This window comes from Dendropsophus ebraccatus, chromosome 10, assembly GCF_027789765.1.
Source record: "Dendropsophus ebraccatus isolate aDenEbr1 chromosome 10, aDenEbr1.pat, whole genome shotgun sequence".
Taxonomy (NCBI): Eukaryota; Metazoa; Chordata; class Amphibia; order Anura; family Hylidae; genus Dendropsophus; species Dendropsophus ebraccatus.
The window spans coordinates 101,715,630-101,729,851 of NC_091463.1; the positions used below are offsets into that span (position 1 = coordinate 101,715,630).

At 45.3% G+C, this 14,222-nt stretch overlaps 1 protein-coding gene across 6 annotated transcripts in view; it reads right to left on the reverse strand.

Annotated features, from left to right (window-relative positions):
* Window positions 1–14,222, reverse strand: part of DACH2 (dachshund family transcription factor 2) — a 311,864-nt gene that overhangs the window by 83,636 nt on the left and 214,006 nt on the right. For all 6 annotated transcript variants that reach the window (XM_069985711.1, XM_069985709.1, XM_069985710.1 and 3 more), the window contains one exon: window positions 9,863–9,994. In XM_069985711.1, the coding sequence (XP_069841812.1) occupies window positions 9,863–9,994 (132 nt within the window). The remainder of the gene's footprint in view (window positions 1–9,862; window positions 9,995–14,222) is intronic.

Below are 14,222 nucleotides of genomic sequence, written 5' to 3' on the forward strand. Positions count from 1 at the left end.
TATAACTACTATAATACTGTCCCCTATATACAGGAATATAACTACTATAATACTGCTCCTATATACAGGAATATAACTACTATAATACTGCTCCTATATACAGGAATATAACTACTATAATACTGCTCCTATATACAGGAATATAACTACTATAATACTGCTCCCTATATACAGGAATATAACTACTATAATACTGACCCCTATATACTGGAATATAACTACTATAAAAGTACACCTATATACGTGAAAAACTCATTAGACAGAACGGACAATGCTTGTCTTTTGTTGCTACGTGGATTCCACATTGGTAATTTACCCAGGAACCATAGCTATTTTAAGATACATCAGTTTCCCCTTAAGCGACAGGCACTGCAGGTGATGCGTTACCAGTACAGTGTATGGCGGTGTTTTGGATTATGCAGATTTAGAGTCTGGTGAAGCAGAAGCTGAATAACTTTCTGAGTCACAGACACGACTTCCCTGCCACGTTTCTCTGCAGGTCTCACAGACTCGGTGACAATTAGTCGGAGCCAGAAAATTCTGTTTGGCATTGGGACGATCAGCTGTGGATGTGCAGCTACTGATCTGTGGGCAAGCAGCGAGCAGGTGTGCGTCTTCACAGCGTTCCACTCCGGTACTGAGACTGCGGCTCCTGCCAATGATCCGTGAACCTCCGGCTGGCACAGACTTCAGACGCCGCTCGCCTGCTTGATCCTAATAAGGGAAATGCTGCATGTGCTGCGCGCAGAAAACGAGCGTTTGGCCGGGAACAGGTAAATAGCGACAATTCAAGGATTTCAATAGTTACAAGCGATTGCTTCTTCCAGCACCGCCAGCAGGATCCTATGATCGTAGAATTAAAATTTGCAAAACAAAATAGTTGGGGAGGAGGAGGGTAACCAGACTGCTGCGGTCCACGCTCTAAACTAAATACAGGGGCGGCAGTCCTGGGTGTCCTATGAGGGGCCCTTTGATTCTGGAGGGGCCACATTATTCCAGTGAATCTATAATCGTTCATTTCCTCTGTAAGTGTGCCCACCTTAGTGACCCTATAATTCAGAAGGTTTTATACAATTGTATCCAGACTTCAGACCTTCCATCTACACTGACACATTGTAACAAAGCAGATGCAGAGATCTGTGTTACTGAATGTGCTCATAGACGGTCTATAAAAGATGTTCCTACAGACTCTTCCATACAGCGCCTTATTTTCTGGGAGAAGAAATGAATCGGACACTGTAACATCAGGTCAGAACCCTTGTGGGCATGATGGGAGTTGTAGGTTTGCAACAGCTGGAAAGCCACAGGTTGGTATACATGTCACACACAGCATGACCGGCCTCATTACTGTGCAGTGTCGCATTAGGGGGATTCCTACGTTTGAGGGTGCAGGGGTTCACTCTATTCTCAGCCCTGGCTGCAGGGGAATCAGTCAGGACACTGGGAGCCTCCAAGCACATCAGAGAACAGTCAGCACCTCCATACTGGCATCATCTAACACACACACCGGCCACAGCAGGATTTCTGGGGGCAATAACCTACAAAGTACAATGTTCCTCTATAGGTAAGGAGAATTATCAACAAATAACTATCTACTATGGGCACCGACCCAATAAGGGGAAATTACCTTCCTACTGGAACATCAACTTAATAAGGGGGCTACCTCACCTGAAACCACTTATTTTCTGAGAGGGCTCCATGGGTGGCATTATTTGGGACAGTGGTTGCTGGCTATTACCTAATCTGGTCCTAAAGGGGTTGTTCACCCCAATTTTTTTTTTCTTTCAAATCAACTGGGACCAGAGAAGTGCCAAAGATTTGTAATTTACTTCTATTAAAAAATCTCCAGTCTTTCAGTACTTATCAGCTGCTGTATGTCCTGCAGGAAGTGGTGTATTATCTCCAGTCTGACACAGTGCTCTCTGCCACCTCTGTCCATGTCAGGAACTGTACAGAGCAGGAGAGGTTTTCTATGGGGATTTGCTGCTGCTCTGGACAGTTCCTGACATAGACAGAGGTGGCAGCAGAGAGCGCTATGTCAGACTGGAGAGAATACACCACTTCCTGCAGGACATACAGCAGCTGAAGACTGGAAGTAATTTACAAATCTCTGGTACTTTCTGGAACAAGTTGGTCCGAAAGAAAAAAAATTGGGGTAAACAACCCCTTTAAGGACATCTTGGTCTTTTAGCTAGGTGCTGCACACAATCTGCCCTTTGAAGGCCCTCAGTGAAAATGAGTTTGCCACCTGGTCTAACTAAAGATGAAGCCCAGATTGTGTTTGATTACCGGTGGTTGGAGAAGTTGGGCACAAGCTCTAGGAAGACCTGGAAATGGCATTTCCCTTCTTCTGGCAGTCTAAGGGCGGCATCCTACTTCTTCAGCTACTGAAATTTAAATGCCGCACGATCAGGTTTGGACGAGGTTTACTCATCTCTAGTCCACAGATTATGTGTATTATTACAACTCAGCTCCACTGAAGTGAAAGAGACTGCAAAATGCAAGTGACTAGCGGAATTTCTGGAATACTGGATGCCGGATTAAAGGAATTCTACCAAACACCATGGATAAAATTTCTGCTAGAAGCTTCCTCTATCTTCCCGACTCCATGAGCGAAGTCTTGTTCAGTGGATTTGGCTGATGAACTTCTGTTCTTTTGGTTTTTAAAGAGGAAGAAAAAAAAGTATCAGATAATAAAGGAGGAAATGTTGTCATCTCATCTTCTCCACTTCTCAGGAACGGAGATTGACGGTGACAAATCCCACAGATAAGCGCCATCTGGGGGCCGCCCGCCTGATCCGGCCAATGGGACGGGAGGGATATGACTGATGGGGGACGTGGCGCTGGCTCACAGACCTGCGGGTGATTGAGATCAGACATAAAATGTAAATGAGCTCATTGCCGATCCCTTAATTGTAATGATGCGACGAGCAAAGCGAAGAATTTACGTCTCCAGTTTTCTCTAAAAAGCAATCAGTGCGAAAGACGACTTCAGTGATTTATCCAAACGCAGGACAGGAAACTTCTCCATACATTACCCGCCCAAGACAGACGCAAGATGGATGGACGCAGCTGCAAGATGGATGACTTATGGCACAGTCCAATATTCTGCCATAGCAGCCCCTGTGCCGGATTGCCAGGGGGTCCGAGGATCTGACACTGCCAAGAACCCAATATACAAGAAAAATAGGAAGTGTATCCCCATCACCGCCACATACTGCCCTCCAGGTAAAACATTGATGAGCTATCCAGAGGACATAAGTCACTGATCGCTGGGGTGCACCCCCTATGATCAGCTGTTCAGTGCCACACAACACAATCAGTTGGGCCGGAAGTAGCTGTCGCCGTTGCAGCTCAGCTACGGTAACTGGAAGGGGTGGAGCTGTGACAACCTCACTCATATATCAAGCAGAAGGGGTGGAGCTGTGACAACCTCACTCCTATATAAAGCAGAAGGGGTGGAGCTGTGACAACCTCACTCATACATAAAGCAGAAGGGGTGGAGCTGTGACAACCTCTCTCATACATAAAGCAGAAGGGGTGGAGTTGTGACAACCTCTTTCATATATCAAGCAGAAGGGGTGGAGCTGTGACAACCTCACTCCTATATAAAGCAGAAGGGGTGGGGCTCAGACAACCTCACTCATACATAAAGCAGAAGGGGTGGAGCTGTGACAATCTCTTTCATACATAAAGCAGAAGGGGTGAAGCTGTGACAACCTCTTTCACACATAAAGCAGAAGGGGTGGAGCTGTGACAACCTCTCTCATATATCAAGCAAAAGGGGTGGAGCTGTGACAACCTCACTCCTATATAAAGCAGAAGGGGTGGAGTTGTGACAACCTCTCTCATATATCAAGCAAAAGGGGTGGAGCTGTGACAACCTCACTCATACATAAAGCAGAAGAGGTGGAGCTGTGACAACCTCTCTCATATATCAAGCAAAAGGGGTGGAGCTGTGACAACCTCACTCCTATATAAAGCAGAAGGGGTGAAGTTGTGACAACCTCTCCCATACATAAAGCAGAAGGGGTGGAGCTGTGACAACCTCACTCATACATAAAGCAGAAGGGGTGGAGCTGTGCAACCAGGGCTGTGGAGTCTGAGTCGGCGCTAGCTTTGGATGGAGTTGGAGTAAGAAAAAAAATCTACCGATTCCGACTCCAGCTTAAAAAAAAATCTTTAAAAAATGTAGAATTGAATTTTGATATGAATTTTACAAGTTTTGCTCTTGATTATATATTATGAGCAACATTCTAATAGGACAATAGCCCTATTAGATAAGGGTGGTCGGGGAATATATCAGTAATAGGACACTGACCCTATTACATAAGGATGGTCGGGGAATATATCAGTAATAGGACACTGGCCCTATTACATAAGGGTGGTCGGGGAATATATCAGTAATAGGACACTGACCCTATTACATAAGGATGGTCGGGGAATATATCAGTAATAGGACACTGGCCCTATTACATAAGGGTGGTCGGGGAATATATCAGTAATAGGTCACTGGCCCTATTACATAAGGGTGGTCGGGGAATATATCAGTAATAGGACACTGGCCCTATTAGATAAGGGGGGTCATAGAAAAGTTGACGGTCACTAGTTGGCAGTTTGTTTCTGAGCTTGAAGAGTCCATTGTGTGGGAGGGAGGATATCTGTGCTGTTCTCTTCCTGGATGCTGGATGACTGTATATGAGCAGCAGTGTAATATGAAGATATCCTGTGTAATATAGAGGAGGAGGAGAAGACATAAGTAGTGTAGCAGTAACCTCTGTCCTCAGTGTGGTGTTTTCTCTCTGGGAGAAGATTGTGTGATTTTCTTCAGTGTTCAATGGCTGCAGCTGTGTGTGTGTGTGTGTGTGTGTGTGCTATGGCTGCAGTAAGCTGTGTGTGTGTGTGTGTGTGTGTGTGTGTGTGTGTGCGTGCTATGGCTGCAGTAAGCTGTGTGTGTGTGTGTGTGTGTGTGTGTGCGCTATGGCTGCAGTAAGCTGTGTGTGTGTGTGTGTGTGTGTGTGTGCGTGCTTGCTATTGTGTGCCCCCACAGTGACCTTCTATATCACTATGTGACCTCTATACAACTATGTTTGACCCCTCTCTATATCACTATGTCTGACCTCTATATTACAGGGATCTGGCATTGTTAGCAGTGTTTCTTTAAGTCTGGTGAATATTTAGTTAGAAACATAGAAGACTGTCAGCAGGAAAAGATCACCTGCTCCATCTAGTCTAGTTCTGAGTTGTTCAGGACATGGAGGCTGGAGACTGGCTGAATCCTCTGCACACACAGGAGAAGCTGCTGTATATACAGTATATATTCCCTCAGAAGTTGCCCCAGGATCATGTAGGACATTAGGGAGAAGTTGCTGAGCCAGTGTCATAAATAACTCCCCTGGTATATGACCGGCCATTTATAAAGGAGCAGGAGTCGGAGCTGCGGCTTACCGACTCCACAGCCCTGGTGACAACCTCAACTCCTATATAAAGCAGAAGGGGTGGGGCTCAGACACATGTCTACTTTCTTCTAGAGACAGCACAACTCTTGTCTCCAGTTCTGGTGAGGTCTGCAATTTAGCTCCATTCACTTTAATGGAACTGAGCTGAAAACACTGCACCCAAACTGGAGACAAGAGTTGTGCTGTCTCTGGAAAGAAGCAGCCATTAAGACTTTCCCATCCAGTAAACTCTCTTCTAAGCCCCTCCCACTTCTAAACATCAGTTTATAGAGAATTGTGGTCATGCTTTTTAGTACAACTACTAAGTGACTGGACTGCACTGGCTGCAACCCTGTCCGGATATTGTACCCCACGACGGATGGGCAGTCTGGTTCTCCTCGTTGAGCGCCAGCGTTGTGCCACTATGTTACATGCACCGTTTTGTGAGTTCTGATTTGACAGCTCCAATTGTAATCATTAAGCCATTAATCCCCCGGCAGTTCTGCGCCGCCGTAACCTTTACTGATGGATTACAACGTTGCGAGCGCCACAGCACACGGACTAATTTCCTAAAACAATAAAACACAGAATTTCTCATTCGGAGCTCAATGGAACGCGAGCGGTGAGACGTTATTCATGCTTCAAATCTAGATGCGGAGTCATGCTCCAGTCATTATCTGCCATACTCAGCGCGCCCCTGAATCGCGGATTCGCCACCTTTTATTCCGCCGCTGTTTTTCTATCAATTCTTTGATTTTCTTTGTTTTTCAAATCTGCGGGAGGAAAATAAGGAAATAACAAACACGGTGTATTTAAGGCTTTTCTTTTATTTTTTTCATCATTGCGACGCTCGCGGGAGCCATTCAGCTGGTAACGGATCACATCAAGCGTCGGCCTGAAGCGAATGTCGCGTATTTATGAGCTGAGTTATTCACTTGTTTTCTTATCGTTCCTTAGAAATAAACACCCGGTAATAGACGGAGTTAAATCTCAGCTAAATGACTCGGTGCATAAGAGAAATCAGTTTAATGTGGCGCCACAGAAAGATGAAAAGCGAAAGCTGCTGTAAAGGGGAGAAGAGCAAACAGTGACCCGGCAAAGAGAGTGTCCATAAACGGGCGGGGCAGTCATCTGTACAGGCCACACCCTCAAGAACATAACACTGTATACTGTCACTCAGTGCATGGCAGCCCGAGGGCCACGGCAGGGTCACTCACAAGAACAGATACATTTAAATGCACCTGAACTTGATGAAACATGTTGCACAAATCTTTAGCACATAAGAATAAATGAAACATTAACAGTGACATCAACTTCATCCTTACCTCTAGCCTCCCCATCCCCACAGCTGCAGCTTCTCTCTCTCTTTCCGAGCCTGATCCACAGCTGCAGCTTCTCTCTCTAACTGGGCCTGAGCCACAGCTACAGCTTCTCTCCATCTGGGCCTGAGCCACAGCTGCAGCTTCTTTCTATCTGGGCCTGATCCACACCTGCAGCTTCTCTCTCTAATTCAGCCTGATCCACTGTTGCAGCTTCTCTTTCTATCTGAGCCTGCTCCACAGCTGCAGCCTCTCTCTCTCTCTCTGGGCCTGATCCACAGTTGCAACTTCTCTCTCTCTGTGGGCCTGATCTACAGCTTCTCTCTCTACCTGAGCCTTATCTTAAACTTCAGCTTCTCTCTCTATCTGAGCCTAATCCACAGTTGCAGCTTCTCTCTCTATCTGAGCATAATACAGCTGCAGATTCTCTCTATCTCTCTGGGCCTAATCCACAGCTGCAGTTTCTCTCTCTATCTGAGCCTGATCCAAAGCTGCAGCTTCTCTCGCTATCTGAGCCTGATCCACAGTTGCAGCTTCTCTCTCTAGCTAAGCCTGATCCACAGCTCTAGTTTCTCTCTCTTTCTGAGCCTAATCCACAGCTGCAGTTTCTCTCTTTTTCTGAACTTGTTGCACAGCTGCTGCAGCTTCTCTCTCTATTTCAGCATGATCCACAGCTGCAGCTTCTCTCTCTATTTCAGCATGATCCACAGCTGCAGCTTCTCTCTCTATTTCAGCATGATCCACAGCTGCAGCTTCTCTCTCTATTTCAGCATGATCCACAGCTGCAGCTTCTCTCTCTATTTCAGCATGATCCACAGCTGCAGCTTCTCTCTCTCTGGGCCTGGTCCACAGCTGCAGCTTCTCTCTCTATCTGAGCCTGATCAACAGCTGCAGCTTCTCTCTCTCTCTCTCTCTGGGCCTGATCTACAGCTTCTCTCTCTATCTGAGCCTTATCTAAAGCTGCAGCTTCTCTCTCTCTGAGCCTGATCCACAGTTGCAGCTTCTCTCTCTATCTGAGCCGGATCCACAGTTGCAGCTTCTTTCTCTATCTGAGCCTGATCAACAGCTGAAGCTTCTCTCTCTCTGGGCCTGATCTACAGCTTCTCTCTCTATCTGAGCCTTATCTAAAGCTGCAGCTTCTCTCTCTCTGAGCCTGATCCACAGTTGCAGCTTCTCTCTCTATCTGAGCCGGATCCACAGTTGCAGCTTCTTTCTCTATCTGAGCCTGATCAACAGCTGAAGCTTCTCTCTCTCTGGGCCTGATCTACAGCTTCTCTCTCTATCTGAGCCTTATCTAAAGCTGCAGCTTCTCTCTCTCTGAGCCTGATTCACAGTTGCAGCTTCTCTCTCTATCTGAGCCAGAACCACAGCTGCAGCTTCTCTCTGTATCTGAGCCGGATCCACAGCTGCAGCTTCTCTCTCTATCTGAGCCTGATCCACAGGTGCAACTTCTCTCTATCTATCTGGACCTGATCCACAGCTGCAGCTACTCTCTCTCTCTCTGAGTCTGATCCTAAGCTGCAGCTTCTCTCTCCCTTGCCAGGTGACTGGAAGCCCCTTGCAGAAAATTTCTTCAGAAGCACTGCCCCCCTCCTATATTATCATGATCTGTGAGGGTCCACGCCAGTCATAATATTCACCATACTGGCTGTTTTCTTGGACGATCAGTAAACATTTCACATGGGAAGCAGGTAGGAATCTTTTTTTTCCGAAGCAAAACACAAAGCGCTGTTCTCCTATAAGAACAGATGTGCAGTGTCACACGCAGCGTCGGCCGCTGGTAAATCTCGCCTGAGGCTTCTGTAAGGTAAAGAGCTGGTAAATGCGGGATTTCATGCAGAAAGTGAGGAGGTCTCCATAGGGCCCGGGGCCTCAGCTGGAAGCCTCTCTGCATAATAGATTACTAGAGCAACCGTCTCGTAAAGTGGGAAGCGCCATATTGGTTACAGGTTTACATTTGTGGAACAAAACAAAGGTCACCTTGTAGCGGCCTCATCGAGGCGAAAACGACAACAAGCGGACGCCATCAGGCTGCAAATACACAAAGAGAGGCCGAGGGCTGGAGGGGGGAGAAAATCAGTGCATCTATAATGAGGACATAATATGCAGTGCAAATGGATGCAGCCAGTGCAGTGATGTCACTACAGGACATGGCGTTTACTATAGTGGCCCAGTGATGTCACTACAGAATATGGCAATGACTATAGTGATCCAGTGATTACACTACAGGATATGGCATTCACCATAGTGACCCAGTAATGTCATTACAGGATACGGCGTTCACTATAGTGACCCAGTGATTACACTATAGGATATGGCGTTCACTATAGTGACCCAGTAATGTAATAACAGGATATGGCGTTCACCATAGTGACCCAGTGATGTCATTACAGGATATGGCGTTCACCATAGTGACCCAGTAATGTCATTACAGGATATGGCGTTCACCATAGTGACCCAGTAATGTCATTACAGGATATGGCGTTCACCATAGTGATCCAGTAATGTCACTACAGGATATGGCGTTCACCATAGTGATCCAGTAATGTCATTACAGGATATGGCGTTCACCATAGTGACCCAGTAATGTCATTACAGGATATGGCGTTCACCATAGTGATCCAGTAATGTCACTACAGGATATGGCGTTCACCATAGTGATCCAGTGATGTCACTACAGGATATGGCGTTCACCATAGTGACTGTCAACTGATCAGATCTGAGATTTTTCTAAATTGCAGGAGAGTAGGGCCTTCCAGACACAGGGGCCCCCATATGATCTATATACACATCCCCATATCTACTAGTATATAATCCATATACACGGTGTGAGTCAGTCCAGCAGATTGTAATAAAGAGCAGTGACAAGTAGTAGATGCTGTGAGGGGTTTTCTACATCTAAATTAGATTATAAAGAATGATGTCTCCACTCAGTGACAGCAAGCAGAGATCCTGAATATGCCGAGGAACACAAGTTTGTTAGTAAGACAGAACCATAATACAATGATACAAGAGGAGAGTCAGTGAATTACTGAATAGGATCCATCACCAGGAAGGATGTAACGTTCTGCGCGGTGCTCGTGTCCCGCTCTCGCCTCCACCTACCTGCATTCGAGTTGAGTTCTTCGTTCTCAGACTCGGTCCCGTTCTGGCTGCCGCTCCCATGAAGGCTGCTTATAGCCATCAGCTTCATCTTCTGCAGTTTCATGGCTTCCGCCATAGCAGCCGCCGTCAGTCCTGCGGGGAAACAGAAATCAGGTTTCAGACTGTGTGGTTATCTCATCCGTTTCTATATGTTACAGTCAGATCCATCAGGGACCGCCATAAACTCAGCCATTACTCCAACAAATGTTTTTTTTTCCATTCCTAATTTTTCACAAATATCCTGCTGCATTGCTTTGTGGGAGATGTAGTGATCTATATAATACTAATGTGCAGCCTCCACACCTGCATGGCTGTTATTCCAGACACACATTTCTTTGTGGTCAGGGAATTAAAGGTTTTTTAACAAAATGTTTTCTTTCAAATCAACTGGTGTCAGAAAATTATAGATTTGTAATTTAGTTTTTAAAAACCTCCCTTTTTTCAAGTACTTATCAGCTTCTGTATGTCCTGCAGGAAGTGGTGTATTCTCTCCAGTGTGACACAGTGCTCTCTGCTGCCACCTCTGTCCATGTCAAGAACTGTGCAGAGCAGGAGAGGTTTTCTATGGGGATTTGCTGCTGCTCTGGACAGTTCCTGGCTTTGGCTTCAAAAATCTGTCAGATAAATCTCTCAGTATAAATGCACCATAAACCATCTGTATAACATTATTGGAAACTGCTTTAGTCTTCTCACCATCTTTGCTTTCAGACAGTGAATTAAAGCATCTCCATTGTATCCAGCAGCTGAGGACAGAGCAGTCAAGACCAGGGATGGGGAACCTGCGGCAATCCAGCTGTTGCAAAACTACAATTCCCATCATGGCTGGACAGCCGGAGCTTTAGCTTTGGTTGTCTAGGCATGATGGGAATTGTAGTTTTATAACAGCTGATGGGCCCGAGTTTAACACATTTCCCTATCCTGTGCTGATAGTTTGTTACAATGTCTCGGCTGGAGTCCAGAGCTCACAGAACATTGTTCCCATTCACTGACCACAGCTAAGATCTTAAAATAGTGAGAAACTGAAACACAAAAAGTTAGAAAGTTCCAGACGTTTCCAGTAATAGAATTTTATTTCAGGTTTTAAACTCGTACGAGTCGCTTCTCTCTTAAAATGGTTGTTCACTAAAAAAAAAGTTTTCTTTATCAGAACAGAATTTAAACACGCCTGGAATAGACATATATCTATCCTAAGATAATAAGAAAGAAAATACTAAAAGGGCAGACTAGATGGACCCAGTGGTCTTTTTCTGCCGACAATCTTCTCTGTTTCTATGTCTCTTTCAGACCAACTGGTTCCAGAAAGTGCCAGAAATTTGTTATTTACTCCTATAAAAAAATCTCCAGTCTTCTGGTACTTATCAGCTGCTGTATGTCCTGCAGGAAGTGGTGTATTCTCTCCAGTCTGACACAGTGCTTTCTGCTGCCACCTCGGTCCATGTCAGGAACTGTCCAGAGCAGCAGCAAATCCCCATAGAAAACCTCTCCTGCTCTGGACAGTTCCTGACATGGACAGAGGTGGCAGCAGAGAGCAATACACCACTTCCTGGCTTTTTGGTGAACTATCCCTTTAAAGCAATGAAAACAAATAAGCGGTGAGATGATCCCATAAAGCGTCTAATTGATTGTGCCGTCATATCGCGCTGGAAGTTGCGCTGTCAAAACCCTGAACTACTAAATTAACAAAAGGAAAACTGGTAGCGATCGGATTCTGCGGTTCGCGATTAATTAAATCTAACGCTGGAGTCAGTGAACTGACGCTTGTTCCCGTATTAAGACAAAATACTTAATTACATTTACAGTCGGCGCCGACACTAACACCGCGCCGGATTAAAGTGACTGAAACGCGTCTCGCAGTTCTGATACAGCAGCGCTGGTGGGGTCTGCACACATTACCAGCACACACAGCCATCTAATATGATTCTTTAAGAGACGGTACAGACGGTTCCGATTAGGCCACTGTCTCTTTAGCCTTCACAGCGACTCAAAATCTGAATGAGAAAATAAAAAATACTATGGTGCAGGAACCGCCATGGGATGAAGAGGTTTCCCATTATAATCCATCAATCTCTGGAAAACACAGCAACAGGCACAAGGAAGGATGCAAATGGTGTAACAGCTAAACTGCCCCAGAGGGAGGTATATCTGCACAATGTGTATTCTGAGCAGAGACTGGTAATAAGTCTGTTCTGGGTCCTGTTTTTTTTTTTTATTAGTCTTAACGTGACATAGGAGAAGGTTTGGTAGGTAAGGATAGTGACATAGGAGAAGGTTTGGTAGGTAAGGATAGTGACATAGGAGAAGGTTTGGTAGGTAAGGATAGTGACATAGGAGAAGGTTTGGTAGGTAAGGATAGTGACATAGGAGAAGGTTTGGTAGGTAAGTATAGTGACATAGGTGAAGGGTTGGTAGGCAAGGATAGTGACATAGGAGAAGGTTTGGTAGGTAAGGATAGTGACATAGGAGAAGGGTTGGTAGGTAAGGATAGTGACATAGGAGAAGGGTTGGTAGGTAAGGATAGGGGCATAGGAGAAGGTTTGGTAGGTAAGGATAGTGACATAGGAGAAGGTTTGGTAGGTAAGGATAGTGACATAGGAGAAGGGTTGGTAGGTGAGGATAGTGATATAGGAGAAGGTTTGGTAGGTAAGGATAGTGACATAGGAGAAGGGTTGGTAGGTAAGGATAGTGACATAGGAGAAGGGTTGGTAGGTAAGGATAGTGACATAGGAGAAGGGTTGGTAGGTAAGGATAGTGACATAGGAGAAGGGTTGGTAGGTAAGGATAGTGATATAGGAGAAGGGTTGGTAGGTAAGGATAGTGACATAGGAGAAGGGTTGGTAGGTGAGGATAGTGACATAGGAGAAGGGTTGGTAGGTAAGATAAGTGACATAGGAGAAGGGTTGGTAGGTAAGGATAGTGACATAGGAGAAGGTTTGGTAGGTAAGGTTAGTGACATAGGAGAAGGTTTGGTAGGTAAGGATAGTGACATAGGAGAAGGGTTGGTGGGTAAGGATAGTGACATAGGAGAAGGGTTGGTAGGTAAGGATAGTGACATAGGAGAATGTTTGGTAGGTAAGGATATTGATGTAGGAGAAGGGTTGGTAGGTAAGTATAGTGACATAAGAGAAGGGTTGGTAGGTAAGGATAGTGACATAGGAGAAGGGTTGGTAGGTAAGGTAAGTGACATAGGAGAATGTTTGGTAGGTAAGGATGGTGACGTAGGAGAAGAGTCGGTAGGTAAGTATAGTGACATAGGAGAAGGTTTGGTGGGTAAGGATAGTGACATAGGAGAAGGGTTGGTAGGTAAGGATAGTGACATAGGAGAAGGGTTGGTAGGTAAGGATGGTGACGTAGGAGAAGAGTCGGTAGGTAAGTATAGTGACATAGGAGAAGGGTTGGTGGGTAAGGATAGTGACATAGGAGAAGGGTTGGTAGGTAAGGATAGTGACATAGGTGAAGGTTTGAAGGTTTGGTAGGTACGGATTGTTTGTTGTGTACAATAGGGTTGATATTCCTGGAGGTGTCAGTAATATGGAATATGATTTAGCTTTGCTAGATATGTAAAATAATGCACTTGGGGAGAAGGAGTATCGGCAGTACAAATCCTAGTTGTATAAACTACAATACAGATTCCTATTCAAGACTATGCAGTGGAATACCAGCTACTTCTAATCGCTAAATCGTCTATTCTCCAGTGATGAATCATGATGCTAATTCAGTGATTCGAATACAGAGCAAAAAAAGAAATCTGCCATTCAGAATTCTAGGAAAGTTGGGTGACATCCCATATAGAAGCTGTAAAAGAGACCAAACCGGATGTCAAAATGTAACTTGCCACAATTCCCCAGAAGTTGTTCTTTGAATTTCCAGTAAAAATCAGTAACCATTACGTGTGAATGTGGAACTGTGCAGAGATCCTTCTCAGGAGTCTGGGAAAGCTGAGTGACCTCTATGTATGCTGTACTGTCAGCCAGCTTTCCAGCAAACAACAGCTGTATACAACGTGTAATTATTTCAGAACAAATAGTTTAGGCTAATTTCAGTCAGGAGTCGGGAAAGTTGGATGAAAACCCTCGGGTGACTCACCCAGCTTTCCTGGGAACAGATATGAGAGGATTGGTTGATCAGCCCTTCTCCTCTCTGCTGCTCCATATAACACCCTTTGCCATAAAAGCCTCGTGAAGCACTATTGTCTCCTTGTCTTATTAAAACAGTTTTTAAGGTTTTCCCCTTTTTCTTCAAGAAAATTGCAGGTTAAGATCAAAACGCATCGTGCAGGATGCTGGAGGAGAGGTCGCACTCCTCTGAAACGGAAGGCTGGAGA